This window comes from Nyctibius grandis, chromosome 11 (genome assembly GCF_013368605.1).
Source record: "Nyctibius grandis isolate bNycGra1 chromosome 11, bNycGra1.pri, whole genome shotgun sequence".
NCBI lineage: Eukaryota > Metazoa > Chordata > Aves > Nyctibiiformes > Nyctibiidae > Nyctibius > Nyctibius grandis.
The window spans coordinates 18,297,378-18,312,977 of record NC_090668.1 but is presented as its reverse complement, the minus strand read 5'-3'; the positions used below and the strand labels follow the sequence as shown (position 1 = coordinate 18,312,977).

At 38.5% G+C, this 15,600-nt stretch overlaps 1 protein-coding gene across 6 annotated transcripts in view; it reads left to right on the top strand.

The window, feature by feature from the left end:
- ZFAND6 (zinc finger AN1-type containing 6) overlaps positions 1-15,600 on the top strand; it is a 39,775-nt gene that overhangs the window by 22,809 nt on the left and 1,366 nt on the right. For 4 of the 6 annotated variants that reach the window (XM_068410537.1, XM_068410536.1, XM_068410535.1 and 1 more), the window contains 5 exons: positions 2,911-3,080; positions 4,321-4,432; positions 6,605-6,705; positions 13,524-13,637; positions 14,226-15,221. In XM_068410537.1, the coding sequence (XP_068266638.1) occupies positions 2,930-3,080; positions 4,321-4,432; positions 6,605-6,705; positions 13,524-13,637; positions 14,226-14,374 (627 nt within the window). In that variant the 5' untranslated portion in view covers positions 2,911-2,929 and the 3' untranslated portion in view covers positions 14,375-15,221. Of the gene's footprint in view, positions 1-2,910; positions 3,081-4,320; positions 4,433-6,604; positions 6,706-13,523; positions 13,638-14,225; positions 15,222-15,600 lie in introns of those variants that run through there. The other 2 variants (XM_068410538.1, XM_068410539.1) reach the window with 2 other exon arrangements.

Below are 15,600 nucleotides of genomic sequence, written 5' to 3'. Positions count from 1 at the left end.
CATCTAGGAGCTTACAGGCTGCTAAAAGAGGTGGTCCCATGTGTGTTGTCCCTCCTGGTAACATGTCATCCCTCACATCAGTTCCAGAGTTTTTCCTCTGTGTATGGTGCTTTTCCTTTTTTCTTTTTTTTTTTCACCTGTGTGAACTGATGGAGCTCACTGAACTGTCAGAAAACTTTCTACAGTGGTGATGGCCCTTTTTTTCATAGTGGTTTTTTTTTTTTTGGTGGTGTAGGGATCTAATTGGGGCAGTGAGGGTCCAGCTGAGCACTGGAGCTGGTGTGGTGGAGTGTATGTGACTGTGCCCTTCTGAATGCAACAAGCTATTGCATTGGTTCAACTTCTTTCTCATTTGACTTCGTAACACTGCGTGAATTTGATCCTATCTCTTCTCCATCTGATTCCTCAAATATTAGCAACCAGTGAAGGATCTTCCACTTCCTGTGGCTTTTATTAAAACTCTTCAGAAGAATCCCTGGCACTTCCCCTTGGAGATTTAAGTGTTCTGGAGCCTCGTGCCAGTGGCTTGTGCTTTGGCTGGTGGCAGGATCCACTGGTTAATGAACTTGGGAACTGGCTTAGCTGGAACTCGGTCCAGCTTTTCTTGTTTTTCTTCTGGGCATCTTTGTGCACCTTTCACAATTTGTTTATTGAATTGGAGCAGACTTTTTTTTTTACATCCATGTTAGAAATTGTTATGCTGTGATTGCATTAGCACCTGGTCCCTTCAGCAACAGTTGTGTTGGGGAATAAGAAAATTAGCTGTAACTGGTGCTGTTATTGAGATCCTGCATGCTGCTTGAAGCTATGAACAGAAAGGCAGTCATGGTAAACTGAAAGTTAGTGTGGTAGGGTTCTTTTAATGTGCTGCTGCCTAAAATTAAAAGGATTAATACTTGTATTGTGACATTGAATCTCTATTAGCCCTTGAAATATTCTGCCCAAAGTGTTTTTTTAATTAGTCTTTCAATCTTAAACATTCTATGCCAAGAGTGACTTGTGTAAGATTTCATCTTTAAATTGGTTTGAGTTACCCAAGCACAGAAAACTCGTGTTGGTTTGCACTCTCCCGAGATGGCTTTGCTGAATGTTGGGCCCAGCATAAGAATTGAATTCCCACGTGCGCTACTTGCAGTTTCATTTTAAAGGGCTGTCTGGAGAAAGGCAGGAATGAAAGTGCTCTTTCAGCTGCAAGTACAGTACTTCAGCAAAATCAAATTTAGCTGTCATTTGAGGTCAATGGGGGCTTTGTATTTTGAAAGCAAACGCTTCTATATTGGGGTGGGGGAGTGCAGTCAGACAGCTGAAATAAGCTTAATTGTAGGTTGAAACTAAATAAGATACTATCAGAGATTTTTTTTTTGTCATCTTGCCTGTACATCTTCCTTGTCTTGTATCTTGGATACTTTCTCGTCCTTAGAGTACATTACTGCTGTGAACAGCAGACTTGACTGTCGTTTCTGTGTTGCTGTTAGCTTTGCAACGCAGAGGTTTGCTTTTGAGGTATCAATTTCATATGCTTTGGGGGAATAAAAACAAAATGCAGTGGGTGTGGGTGTGAGAGGAGATGAGGATATTTGTCTGAAAACAAAATAATGGGAAACTTGTTTGTATTTGGCTTCAAATACACTTTACGTAAAAGGAAATCTTTTTACCCTGGTGTACTTCTTACTGTGGTTTAATCTAGTTTTATAACTTGGCAAGTGGTGAAGTATTCAAATATCTTGAAACCCCTTCCCCTCTGGATTTTTTTTTCTTTGCTTTTGAAATATATACCGATGTTACTTGAAAGATTGATTTTTTTTTTTTTTTTTTTTCCCAGTAATATTATCTTTGGTTTGACTTGCAAGAATTTAAATTATCCATGCTTCAGCTTAATTTTTAATCAGCAAGTATAAAATGGTAGACCTAAGTTGATCTCGAATGAAATAATTGATACCTTGAGATACTTAGTTTCTTAGTGGAAGCTTTTTTTTTTTCTTTCTTTCAAAACTGGTACAAAAAAAAGGCAAGAATGTATTTATGGAGGGGGGCAAAAATGGACAACTAATTTTGTCTTGCTGAGTGACAGATCTTAATAACTGATTTACAAGTTACTCTGTTTGAGAATAGTTAGGAGGCTCAGAACACAAAAATGGTCATTTCCTGTAATTTTCTTGTATTAAGAAGGTTTACGGACCTCTACAAGCCAGGGACAAAAAATACAAATTGTACAGTGTTTATGAAAACTAAATCTAAGGATGTTACATGAGTTGCCTTGATATTTATCTCTTATTTCTCATTTTTAGTATATTTTCACAAAAAAAAATGATATGTAGGAGGTATGTGTACCTAGTCTAATATTTTTCACTGAAAGGATGATTTCTTTTTGCATGTGAAAAATTGTAATACTGGTTTTGTGGTAAGTAGTTGTGTTGTCCTTCACTAATGACGCAGTGACTAAATAGTAACTTGCAAATACATGTGACTATTGTTAATTATAATTATTATGCAGTACATAAGCACGTTCCCATACTTGTCTTTCATTTTATAGTTCTCATTCACAGTATCAGGTGTTCAAGTTTCAAGAAGAGTTAAGTGTGGGTGTCCCCTTCCCCTTAACTTACTGCTAGAAGCAGTAATACTTCCAATATTTTCTAAAATGACTTTTTGTGGGCTATATATTGACCAAAAATGGTGAGGCTGAAAGGGTCTGTATGTATAGGTCATGCAAAGCATACATATGGCTATATTTGCATTATTGGACAGACTTAATAGACCTTTTAGGAAAGGGCATTGAGTTACCTGCGAGGCATCTTTTCTAGAAGATCTTTTTGCTGAGCTATAGGGAATTCCAGATTTTCAAATGTCAACTGTAAAAGAAGCATTTTCTCAGGTCTCAAAATATTTGCTTGTATGTATCAATTTCAGGTTTATAGAAGAAGGGAAAATGGCTCAAGAAACTAACCGTAGCCAAGTGCCTATGCTTTGTTCCACTGGTTGCGGATTTTATGGGAATCCTCGTACAAATGGCATGTGTTCAGTGTGCTACAAAGAACATCTTCAAAGGCAGAACAGTAATGGTAGAATTAGCCCTCCTGGTAAGTAATGCTAACACACTTCTGTTTGAACAACTCACAATGGCACAGTAGATAGCAACTTGCTTCCTGATCATGTCCAAATACTAAAAGTATAGGAGCATTAGTGCAAACCACTTTATTCAAGTATCTTACCTGATGGAATGAACTTGGATGAAATGCTCATAAGATAATTGTGCTGTGATTAATCTGCTCAGAAGCAGACTCTTGCTAATACCTGTTGTATTAATCTGAGTGTTTCCAATTTGAAGATATAAAAATGCAGAAAAAATACTATACCAACATATTTTTTGTGGAAGTTACTGACAGTAGAGATAACGTTTATCTTGGGGAATGTTTGTGAAAAGCATTTAAAATACAGCTATTTAATTTCTGCAGCCTAATGCTGAAGGATTAATCTGTAGACACTTTTAATAGTTTCTCCTAACTTCAGATAGAGATGCTTCTTGTTCCTTTTGGCACAGTGCCCCATGTACTGTGGTCTTCCCTACAGAGCAGATTTTCCATTGAAATAAGTGCTGTCTTCCTACATTCACTCTCTAGAAAAAGCTAGAGGGTTCTTCCCCCTTTAAATTAATGGTAGTGCCCTCAGAAAGGAGGAACCCTTTCTCTGTTCTGTTCACACGGATCTTTTCAACTTCAGCATGTTCTGCTGGGGGAAGGAGGGTTAGGGAGTGCTTCCCTGGAGCTTCTAAAATGTCTCTTTTGGCTTGACTGGCTACTGACAGCAAGGAATCTCATGGCACAGTGTTGAAGACTTCCCTCCTTGACTTTAATATCAGCTTGACTTTTAAAATTGAAGCAATAGCTTCCATTGAAACCTGGGGATCTAGGTTCTACAACTTCAAAATGGATCCTAAGTTGGCATCATGGTGCTACACTACTGTTTCTCACAGATCCATCTTGTTTTTTTTAAATAAAACCCAAGCTTATGTCATAATACTGATGTTTATGCTGAGAAAGCTGTTTGTAGATGCTTTAATTAGCAGAAAATAGTAACTATTTTAAAGCTTCAGCTTCAAAATTTTGTGCTCTGTAACTTCTGGAGGCCTGGGACTGGAACGTGACCGAAATATGGCAAAACGTAATTACTTTTTGTAAAATTATGTTTCATTATGATAGAGGCTGAGATTCAATTACTTTCCTGGCTGGTGTCATGGGGGTCGAAGACTAATTGCATTGTATAACTTTTGTAATCCCAGGAAGTAGTGTAACACATTTTACATTAGTGTCTTCCTTCCAGCAGCTTCTGTCAGTAGTATAACTGAGTCCTTACCGGTTCAGTGCACAGAAGGCAGCGCCCAAGAAACTCAGACAACTTTAGATTCTACATCTACTCCATCTATGCAGCCAAGGTAAGCTGTTTCTGCCTGAATTCTGTGTTGTTACGTAAAAATTTGTATCAGGATGATTAAATGAAGTGTACTGATGCTGCATAGTTAATGCTAGGACCTGGATTAGGAAAATGTGTAAGATTTAACAGCTAACTTTAAAGCATGGGATCTCACAGCAAGTAGTAGCTGATCTGTTAGCTGCATCTTGCATTCAAATGCAAATTTGTCTTTAGAATTTAGCCTCAAATAGGAGCATTGCCAGTTTCATGCTGTTCAACAGAGATTTGTCTGGCTAGTCTTCTGGCTCCACAACATGAGGTTGGTTGTACATATACCAAAGGAGAGCTCTCTTAATCTTAGAAATTTGAGGATTTTGTAAAGTGGCAGAAAGCTGATGACTGGAGCTCTTGTAAATAAATGTATGATAATGTGTTAACAAAATAGTTGCTTTGCAGAAAGTGGAGTGTACTAGAAGAAGGGAAAGATACCTGAATCTTTGTACAAGTTGTGCCATTGAAATGATTTCTTATTAAACAAGTAATTTCCAACTGGATTATTCAAGGAGACATAATCTCCTCTCGTAACTCACTCAGACTTACTAACTGCTCTCCATTTGTAAAAGCTAAATATTTGTTTATATTTAGTGGCTGTGTTTCAGTTTAGCATGACACAACCAACAGCGACTTAAGTGCTTTGGAAATTTTTTGAGTGAAAAATGTGTGTTATGCAATGGAAGCCAACTTGCAGTAATATTCATTCCGACTTTCCTTTAAAAATCAGAATGTAGTAAAACACAGGCTGAGGGTGATTTCATCAGTTATTGTTGACTGATTCTGTTCAGACTGTGTTTTCTGCTCCTTAGCTTTTTATAGGAGGTGTTACCTCGTGCTTGGATCCTGCATGTGAACTGAGCGCTAGGTGCCATGCTTGATGCTATACGTGGTCTTTCCATTCTGGGATTTCTAATTGGGGTAGAAAATAGATATCTTAACCTTATACAACTCTTCTGGTATGTGTTTAAAAAAACAAACAAACAAAAAACCAAACAAAACCAAAACCCCAAAAAATTCATCCAGCTCAGTGCACAGAGGTTAACCAATTACAGCGCCTTCAGTTTGTTTTCTCACACAACCTTTATAATACCATGAAAGAGGAAAAAAGCCTCTCTCTGATCACTAGCTTGATTACTGGTTACAGGAGAAATGAGTGGATGGTTGCTCTCAGACATGCATTTCAAAAAAATCAGTGTTACTCATTTGTTTTTCCAAAATAAAAGCAGGGATTCAAGTTCAATCTCTGGTAATACCTCAGCATTATGATACTCTGAAGAAACATCTAGTAAATTGACAGTGCCTTTTTGTAAGTGATCAAACCTGCAGTTCAAGACCTACGTGCAATTCTTGGCAATTAAAATTGCAGCTCCCATGCTCTTGTTGTGTCATGGACTACTGGTAGGGCTTTGCTGGTTCGTGGACTGCTGGATAATCCAATTTCTTGGATTCAGATTGAATCCCTAAGTAGAAAGGAAGAAACAAATTGGGCAAAAATTAGTGCTCCTCTCGCTTGGGACTTAGCTCTATCTTGTTCCATAGTAGAGCTGCAGGATGAGCAGTTTGGCTGCAAGTGACTGCTGGTACCGAATCTCTCTCCCATAACTGTCTAGCCATTGTGTGATTTTAGCAGTAGGGCTGACAGGGATGGGAAGTTTGGCCAGCAGCACTTTACACTGCGAAAATCTAAGGGATTCTGTGTAGAACTGCAGGTGCTTTATTACTGGGAACACTGGCATGCTGCAATTTTCTTGTTCGTATCACTAGGACACCAAAAGTAGCTCCTCTACAATTATCTTGCCGACTTAGGTTACAAAAATCCTTGCCTATTTAATGTTACATTGTTGCTTCTGTGTGGCAGGCTGGTATGCCAGACTACCCTAAAATATTTTTTCCCTCCTTATAGTTGAACTGGTTTATTACATTCAATATGAATGCAAAAATGTTTAACTTTTTCACCAGTTCAGGTTGTCCAGTATTCTTAGACACTGTGGCATTTTTAAATGGTTACAGAAACAACTTCAGAGTGAAAAGTTTTGGCATACTCTTTCATCAAGACATACTCTAATGTATTTCTTTCAGGAATGCTCCATAGAACATGGACATGCCTCATAAAAATAACAACTTTTTTTTTCCCCTCCAGCCCTGTGTCAAGTCAGTCACTTTTAACAGAATCTGTAGCATCATCCCAACCGGATAGTACGGCTGTGGACAAAACAGTACCTGAGACAGAAGACTTACAAGGTTGGTGTCTAATTTTCAGAGACAAAACTTATGAATAATATTTTTAAAACTTTGACTGTTCTTAATATACTCCTGTTCAAGAGACGGCTTATTCTCCAACCCAAATATTCTGTGAAATCAGAAGGCAAAATAAGGATGAACTTTGTTTTCTTAAAAGGCAAGTCTTACACTGAAAACTTTTAAGTTTAACTGGCGATTTCAATATCTGCTGTAACAAGTGTGTTAATTGGGGTTGGAAATGCACATCGTAAATCAATATACTGTTCTGTCTTTATGCCGCAGCTATTACAGGTAAGTAGAGTTTTGAGGATCTGTTACTTTTCAGAGTAGTCATGTGCAGCAAATATCATAGAAGTTTATAAGCATATTTGTGATAGAGAGTGTTATGACATAGCTATTAGAAGAACAGTGTTAGTATCTTGTATAAACATGAAACACCTATAAAAGAACCTTTCACCTATGAACTGTAGTGGTATAATATTCTGACCCACTGAAATTCACTTTATCAAATACAAAATTGCCAAACCACAAAATCTCATTGCTTGAAGGAAAATGGCTGAGTGGGTGATTTTAACTATATTGGCCTAAAATCCTTATTGCTGGTACAACGTAAAGTTTTTTTTCTCTTCGATTTTTTTTTTTTTTTTTATGTGCAGGCTTGCAGAGCTTAAAACTAAAGAGTTTTTAATAGTATTTCTTAAGAAAAGGCAAAAATGCCAGGTAGTGTACAAGATTTGCTCAGATTTGTAATCTGTAGACATTATAAAAGATATTTAAAGGTAAGTCAGTAAGTATTCTGCCTTTACTTCTGCTGACACAGCTAAGGCTTTAGTGGGTAGAGTTATGTTTCTGTAGACTAGGCTAAACATAGGAGTTTGGGTTTTCGACAGATGCAACATGTAGTTCCACTTAAAGATGCTAAATATAAAGTTCTTCCATTGTACCTCTCATATCCAAGTTCTGCTTTTCAGATACTTTTCTAAACCTGAGCTCTCCCTTTTTGTAGGGTGGAACAGAAGAGTCATTATTCAGCTACTGTGCTGAGTGAGGCCACCTCCTTGGTCACACAAGCAGTAGCTGTAAAAATCAGAGAAAAGGTTTTAACGCTAATGCCATTTTGTACTTGCCTTTGAGATATCAATTATTAGAAATATGTTTACTCTTAGAAAGATATAGTCTAGACATACATTCTAATATCTGCTATTTAGTTTGTTTTCTGGAGCCAGGAGCCCTTGTTGCCTTGGCTTTGGCAAAGCACACAAGGTATGCTCTTAATACCGATCAATGATGTCTGACCTTACCCAGCTTGAGAGCAGAGCAAGTGCTGAAAAGGTTTATGCTTCTTAAGATCTATATGTTTGCACAGCAGAGGTGGGTTTTCCAGCTAGATTTTTAGCTGATAGATCTTAGTACACATACAGATCTACTTTCATCCCTGTTCTGCAGTATGGGGAACCCGGGATGTGCTGCATGCCAGCTCTAACCCAGCTCCTCTGCAGATACATCCCTTTCTGGGAACCACAGAAACAGAACACCTCGGGCATATAAATATTATTGCACTGCAGATTTACACTGACATGGATGTGGCATATATCAGAGAATATAAAGGCAACTTCTGTACGATGATCTTCTACTACCCTGTCTTTTTTTTTTTTTCCTGTATTCCTGTTAGTCTCATGATTCTTCGTCTTCCATCCAGTGCCTGAATTGGTCTCTCTGTTTACATGTGTATCTTACTTGCTTGGCTTAGCTGTAAACTGAAACTCTAGGTTTGCAGCATCTACTGTCTTTTCACTGGGAGGCAGGGGGCAGTGCTCTATTTTAAAATAATCTTTGATGCTTGTACTGTGAGGTGACTTGGGCCTGTGAAAAGACTTCTCCCAGCAAATTTTCAGAGGAATGTCTCTCTTCTTACCCATATGGATAAATTTATGCTACTTCTAATTCTCCACCTCCACAGCTAATTCTATCTATGAGAAGATAAGATAGGTTTCTCAACTAGAAGCTTTGATTTCAGGGGTGTATTTGCATTTTCCAGTGTGCATTTCAAGGATCAACCTATATCAGGTGTTTAGAGTACTCAGCTATGTCCTTTTCTTTGTACCATAGTGATTTCTAAACTAAGAACACCACCGCCATGTAATTGCAGTTCTAAATTACAATCCCTATTTATAACTCATGTGGCAGGGTCAGCCTCATTTTCTGAAGAATTGCTTCTGTGCTATCCCTTAACTCAAAATCATAGGAAATTTAAGTGTTTCTAGTTTTAAAGTATTTTGCTTTGAAAGTGTAAGTTTGTAAAAAAAAAAAAAAAAAAAAAAAAAAAAAAAGCAGCTTATAATGGATGCTAAGTGCATTTCATCAAATTGTTGTCACTGTTGTGCATCCTAAAGGTTTTTGGTTTGTTTTTTTTCCCCCACATCATTCACAATTTGAATTTCAGGCTGCTGACAGGAATGTAATAGAAATGTGTGAATTAAAGGTACTTAGTATTGTCTGGCTTTGTAGCATTTACAAAAGAAAAAAGTCACGGAAGTGTGGGAGTTGGTTGCAGACTGAAGAGCTTATAGTGCTACTTCTGTTGATGTAGGGGAGGAAAAAAAGAAATTATGTCTGCTAATCTTGCTTCGTTGGAATGTCTGTTCTGGAGCAAATTGTTTTGTGCTACTTGTATAAATAAGTTAGTCTATTGTAGTGTGATGTAGTTGAGGTACCCTTAAATTGCCATTTAACAAAATTTACTAGGCTACAGTAACAATGAATGAGAGATTAGGTGAATCGTTAGGCTTTCTTGGATTACCATTATTATTTTTTAAAGCACACAGATAAATGGGACTTGTGCTGTATGCACACAGCCCTTGCTGTTTGCAGACCAGCTAACACTACAAAGAGATAAAAATCCCAAAGAGCAGTTCAGATTTCTTTGTCTTCACTGGATTTATGCATTGCAAAAGAAATAGAGGAAAACTATAGAATATGTTAATAAATCTAGATTTTACGTTTAGTGATTGTGTCATAATGCTTGTAGGTACTGAACACTGCAAAAAGCCCAGACACTAGGTAGTGGCTAATAGATACCTTTTTTTAAGTTTAATGTTCTTAAATATTGTGAACATACCATTAACGATGACCTAAAATGAAACATATTAAGGTACAATCCAGCTTTTGTAGCAGGTTTCTTCTATTTTGAGCATCTTTCTAACTCATTTTAGATTGCCTCATGGACTGTTGTACCTTTTGGTCAACATTACAACCCTGTTAGGATTAGCCAGTCAGGATTCCTTATTTGTTAGCCAGAGGATTAATGGGACTGCCTCCCGGCAAGCCTGCAAGCAGGTGAAGAGGTGCTTCACTTCTCTAGGATTAATGAGTTTAAAACCATCCAGGTTAGGATTCATGCTTTATATTTCAGGGAGGTTTTTAAAGGTAAATGAAACTTGTCATGGAAGGCAGGAGCACTCCATGACATACATTATGGAGCTCTCACAACTCAAGAACGTAGGGCTAAAAGTATAATTTGTATTAACAGGTGAGCTTTTAGCCTCTTTGAGGCTGAAAACTTCGGAGAACCAAAACAGCCACTCTGGTTTTCAAGCTTCATGCTAAATTGGAGACGTCCATATATTAGCATCGCAAATTGCAATCGGTCATGTAATATGGTGTGGTTAGCATTGTGAAAAATCTAAATGCTAACTAGCTAGCTAAAAGATGCATGGCTGTTCTTTTCAATGAGGTCACCTGGTTTTGCACTCATCTAGGATTTTTGTGAGGTATAACAGTTTAAAAAGTCAGTCATGGCTGACTAAATTGAAAAAAAATTATATTAGAACAATTAAGTTGCTACAGAATTTTATGTGTAGATAACCTGGACCTAAGGTGAATGCTGTTGAACTAATGGCGTCAACTTCAGTGGACCTTATCAAGGCTAGCTCTGTACACAGAACTGGAAAGGAATTGATGGATACTTCAGATTTTTGTGACAGTACCAGAGGCTCAGAGGTGGAGTACAATTATGACACGTGTAGAAAATAACATAAGATATCCTGATTTACTGGTTGAATGCTCCAGGGTGAGAGGGAACGTTCATGAGAAAAATTAAATAAAAGCACACCTACCTACAGAATTTAGTTTTAAATCTATTTAATTTGCCTCTTCCTAACACTAAAACAGTGTATTTTAGGCTGATTACTGCAGTTTAGTGTTAAAATGTTAGGAAGGTAGTGATCTTCGGTTTAGGATTAACTTCACATTTCCTTCCTCTGGAGGAGTGAGTATCCTCCTTCCTAGGTGTCTGGTCAGGTGCACTTAAGAGGTAAATGTAGCTGTTAATACTCTTCCTGTGGGAATAAGGAACCTTTTTGTTTGAGAAGCTCTGCCTGCTAATACAGGGGTGATAAATGTAAAACGTCCAGAGTAGGTAAAGAGAACAGATGAGGTGTCAGGAGTCTTGCAGTGAACGCAGGGAGTTCTGTGTTGTGCCTGCAGGGATGCAGGGACTGGAGTGTGCTTTATCTGACGGCTGCTGTTTCACGGTCTGTCGGAGTACGCTGAAGTTCAAGCAGGGCTGGCACAAGCAAAGCAGTAGCAAAGCTCCTGCCTTTAGGAGGAAATCCAGACTCTGCTTGTTTTGATCAGCTAAGAATGTGCTCTGTAAAACAGGGAACTTCTAGCGGGCAGCCCAGCTTGTCAGCTCCAGAAAAATGAGTGCGTGTTCATGCTTTATTCCTATTTGGTTAGTGGGCAGCTTGTACTGGTGCTGCCAGTAGTTTTGTTCTCCGACTAAAGGCAGAGCTGGGGCTCGGGGAAGGGAGGGAATCGGTTCAAGCAAAGCAGGCAGCAGCATCCTGTAATCCAGACAAAGTACAGCAGCTGGGAGTGGCTGCAACATGTTTCCTGTGAGCTCCAAACTGGGTGGTATTAGCTCCAAACTGGGTGGTATTACACTTTACCTGGCTTTTTTCTAGTGCGTTCATCACAGCTAGCTTATAGACACAGCACTGAACACTGGCATTTTGTCATCTAACGGTGGCTTAGTGGTTGGGATAGTCATGATTATCAGAGAGGATTTTGAGTCAAGTCTCTGACTTCTATGAAAAAGCAAATTGAGATCTAAAATTCATGGTTACTACAGTAGATACAAAGTGACTCGTGGCAGCAGTAGAAGAATCTTCCCACTCAGTTCTAGAGTGAGCAGCAGCCCTTAAATATTTTTAAACCTTTTTAATGTGAGAGCCATATGCAAAAGAAAATGTGAGTATGTATGTATTAGAGAGCCTTGTTATGCAGGGAATAGTGCCAGTTTTTCCTAAATTTGGCTGATAGTTAGAGTCTTTTAGCAAAACTTGCATTGAGGTAACTGGATTTTGTTACAACAGGAAAAGCAAATTTGAGAATGTTAGCTGCTAAATGGTAATTCATGGCATAAAGCTTTCATAATGAATTAATAAACACTGCAGTGTCTGTTCTGTGTAACACTGCAGGAGTTCACTTGAGTAAGTCTTAGCACTTCTGATACTTATCTCGCGTATTTAATCCTTACTGCTTTTGATTCTTATCTTGCAAACCTTTGGATGTTATATGTCCACTCAGAAATGTGCCCTTTTAACGGCCATTTAAAGCCATTGAACTTTTTTTTCAAGCTATCAAGTCTTATAAATTTCAGGACACAGAAAAGCTGTAACATAGATGGTGAGTTTTAAGGGATATAATAAACCATGTATAACAGTCTATTTTTCTAGATTAACCTTTGGAATAAACTGTCCACTCAGGCAAAGTCTTTGCTGGTGGTCAGGTATTTTACTGCCCATTCATGTTGCCTGGTACAGACTGCAATGTTTTTATACATTGCAAAAGTGGAAAGTGCCCTTTCCTTTTAAAAAAAAAAAATCATCAGAATAGCAGCACAGGAAAAAACCCCACCAGAATTGTCATGGACAATAGCAGTCGGCTGGCGTAGAACTAGCACAGAGCTGCATCTGACAGTCTCTCCCTAACACAAGTCCAGCTGCACAGAGGTGCCTGCAGCTTTTTTCCTGACAAACGTCTGGGCTTGCTGTTGTATTCCCTTCTTTACAGCATTGGTTCTAGCTCTGCTTCCATTGACACTCCTCCCAGCTGGAGCTTGATTTCATTCTTTGCCTCTTTGCTGCAAATACTCCTAGTTTCTGTGTACCTTACTCACTGGAGAGTTGTCCTGCTGTGATCTAGCAATGGCTGGTAGGCAGAGATTGGCTCTTAGCCCTTCTTGAAATGAAGTTGGGTTTTTTGGCTTCTATTTCTGTTTTGTAATGTAAGGAATGTGCAAATACTGGAGGAAAACCAGCCAATTTCTATTTTTACCTGGGTCAGGCAAATACTACTATTACTTGTTTATATTCTCCCACACAACCTGTAACCTGTCTCTTTCACATGTGAAAGAATATTAAAGTAGGCTGAAAGTTGTCTTAGCAAAAGTGTCTTTAAATCTAGGTGTTTACCTGCTCCCTTCTGGGTTTCAGGATAATGTACTTCCTCCCTGTAAGTCTGTATCTGGAACTAATGGTGTCTCACCCCAGGTAGCGACTCGTCCCTGTGTAGGCTTTTTCCAGGTGTGCAAGAGCAGCAGCGTGACAGTGGTAGAGATTGTTGTGAAACACTGAGGAGGGAGTTCCAGTGCCACTACTGTCCATTACACCTCAGACAGCTGCGGCAAAATGGGTAACCCCAGAAACTAAATTTACAACATGGGCTTTAGATTATTGTATGACTTAAACAGAGGAAGGGGAGAGAGACAGACCTTTTTTTTTTCCATTGTTCTTATTAACTTTTTTTAATGTTAGCTTCAGTGTCAGAGAATGCAGAGCCTACACCTGAAGAGCAAGACAAGTCGCTTGACAAGCCAAAACAGAAGAAGAATCGTTGTTTCATGTGCAGGAAGAAGGTTGGACTTACTGGTAAGAAATTCTGATTTTACTTTTCTTAGAGACACTTGTTTAGGCTTTGGACCTTTGAAAGGTTCTCCTAAGGGGAAAATGGGGCTTGAAATAAAACTTGGCTAAAGGTGATTTCAGCTCTTACTAGATTTTAGTCATTCATGTATTATTTTGTTTTTCAGCTTCCTGTCTTTAAGTGAAATTCATAATTCCAAATACTTCCTCTTGGAAGTCTGCTTAGCTGAGGAACTGGATGATAGTTTGCTGCTGTTCACTAACCAGCTTTGCAGTGGTTCAGTGGAAGGGCCTAAGAAAACTTGAGCTCTGCAGGGTGAAGATTCATAAACAAAGAAAAAGAGCAGGAGGTCTCTAGGGATGTGTTTTGTGCTAGTGTATCATGTGGTAGGAAGGAATGATCAAGTCAAATCTTACTGTGCCCACTTAAAAATGTATTATTTGTGATTCTTATGCTTTCTGCAGCAGAGGCTCTTTGGCTGATTGACACTGGTGACTGAGATGTATTGCTAGTGAGTGAACACATTCAGGATTTAAAACAAACCAGTATAATTAGGAACGCTGAAATGTCTAAGCTAATATTTCCGTCCACAGGGTTTGAGTGTCGGTGTGGAAACGTTTACTGTGGTATGCACCGTTATTCAGACGTACACAGTTGCTCTTACAATTACAAAGCTGATGCTGCTGAGAAAATCAGAAAAGAGAATCCTGTAGTTGTTGGGGAAAAGATCCAGAAGATCTGAACTGCTGCTTCTGCTGGGATAAAAAAATCCTCTGACCGTCTGCAGATGAAATTGACTTGAGCTTTTTTCCTTAGTCATCAGGAATGTAGAGCAGTGTATCTTGCCTAGACCTTTTAATCATGCATGTCATCAGATGAATAGATTTTTTTTTTGGTTTTGTTTTTTGTTTTGAAAATGACTCTGAACATTTATTTTCATTGCAGTTTTCTGTGGCTGAAGACTTAAGTAAACTTTACAAGTATTATCCTTTAAGATCATTTTAATTTTAGTTGAGTGCAGAGGGCTTTTATAACAAATGTGGAGAAAATATTGGAGGGCTGTGCTTTTCCAGGATAAAACATGCATGCGTTAACTTTGCAGTTTATTTTCTTGTTGTATATAGCTTTTCTCTGCAGCACAATTTCCTTTTTTTGATAATGCCTTGTATGGCACAACTAGTTATCAGTAACTGAATGTATTTTAATCATTATGGCTGCTTCTGTTTTTTTTTTTCCCCATTAACGAGAGGTTATACATGTTCGCATATTAGCTTGTTTGCACCCTCTACCTATTTATGTATGAATCATTTGTAATGAGAGTGTGTGCTGAGATTGTCTGCGTGGTTTTGTTTGGTTTTTTCCTTTTTTTTTTTTTAATTGGGTTTTGTTTTTGTGTGTGTGGGGGGAAGGCTGTATGCACTTCATTGACTGCAGGTTTCATTGGGATTACATCCATCAGTCTGTCTGTACACAAATATGAAGAATGATCTGAAGTACCTGTGCTGTATTTATGTTTATCCACGTCTTAACTTTGATTAAATAAAATTTAAAAAAATCGGAGCCCCTGTGGCTGTCACTGGCATCTGTAATTTGGATTTCTCTTGCTTTATTTTCATGGGGACCTTCCATTGGTGGTTCCTTTACTTACAGTGTACTTACCCACAGAGATCGTCTGTATCCCAGTGCCAGCTAACTTCTGATCTACTTTTTCCCTGTAACTATCAGTTTCCAGAAGCTTTCTGCCTTGTGCACTGATACATTCTGCACAGGGAGTTGTGCAGTGTGTCACTCGCATGCAGGAGTTGGGGTCATTTGTGACAATGTCCTTAAGTTGGGTGCAGACCTACAGGTGAAACAGATGTGGCCAGTGACTGGGCTGTGGATCCACGCATGTGATTCTGGTTCTAGGAAATACAGCTCTGGGGTTTGTGATCCAGTATGTGACAGCGCTGCACAGACTTCCTTGAA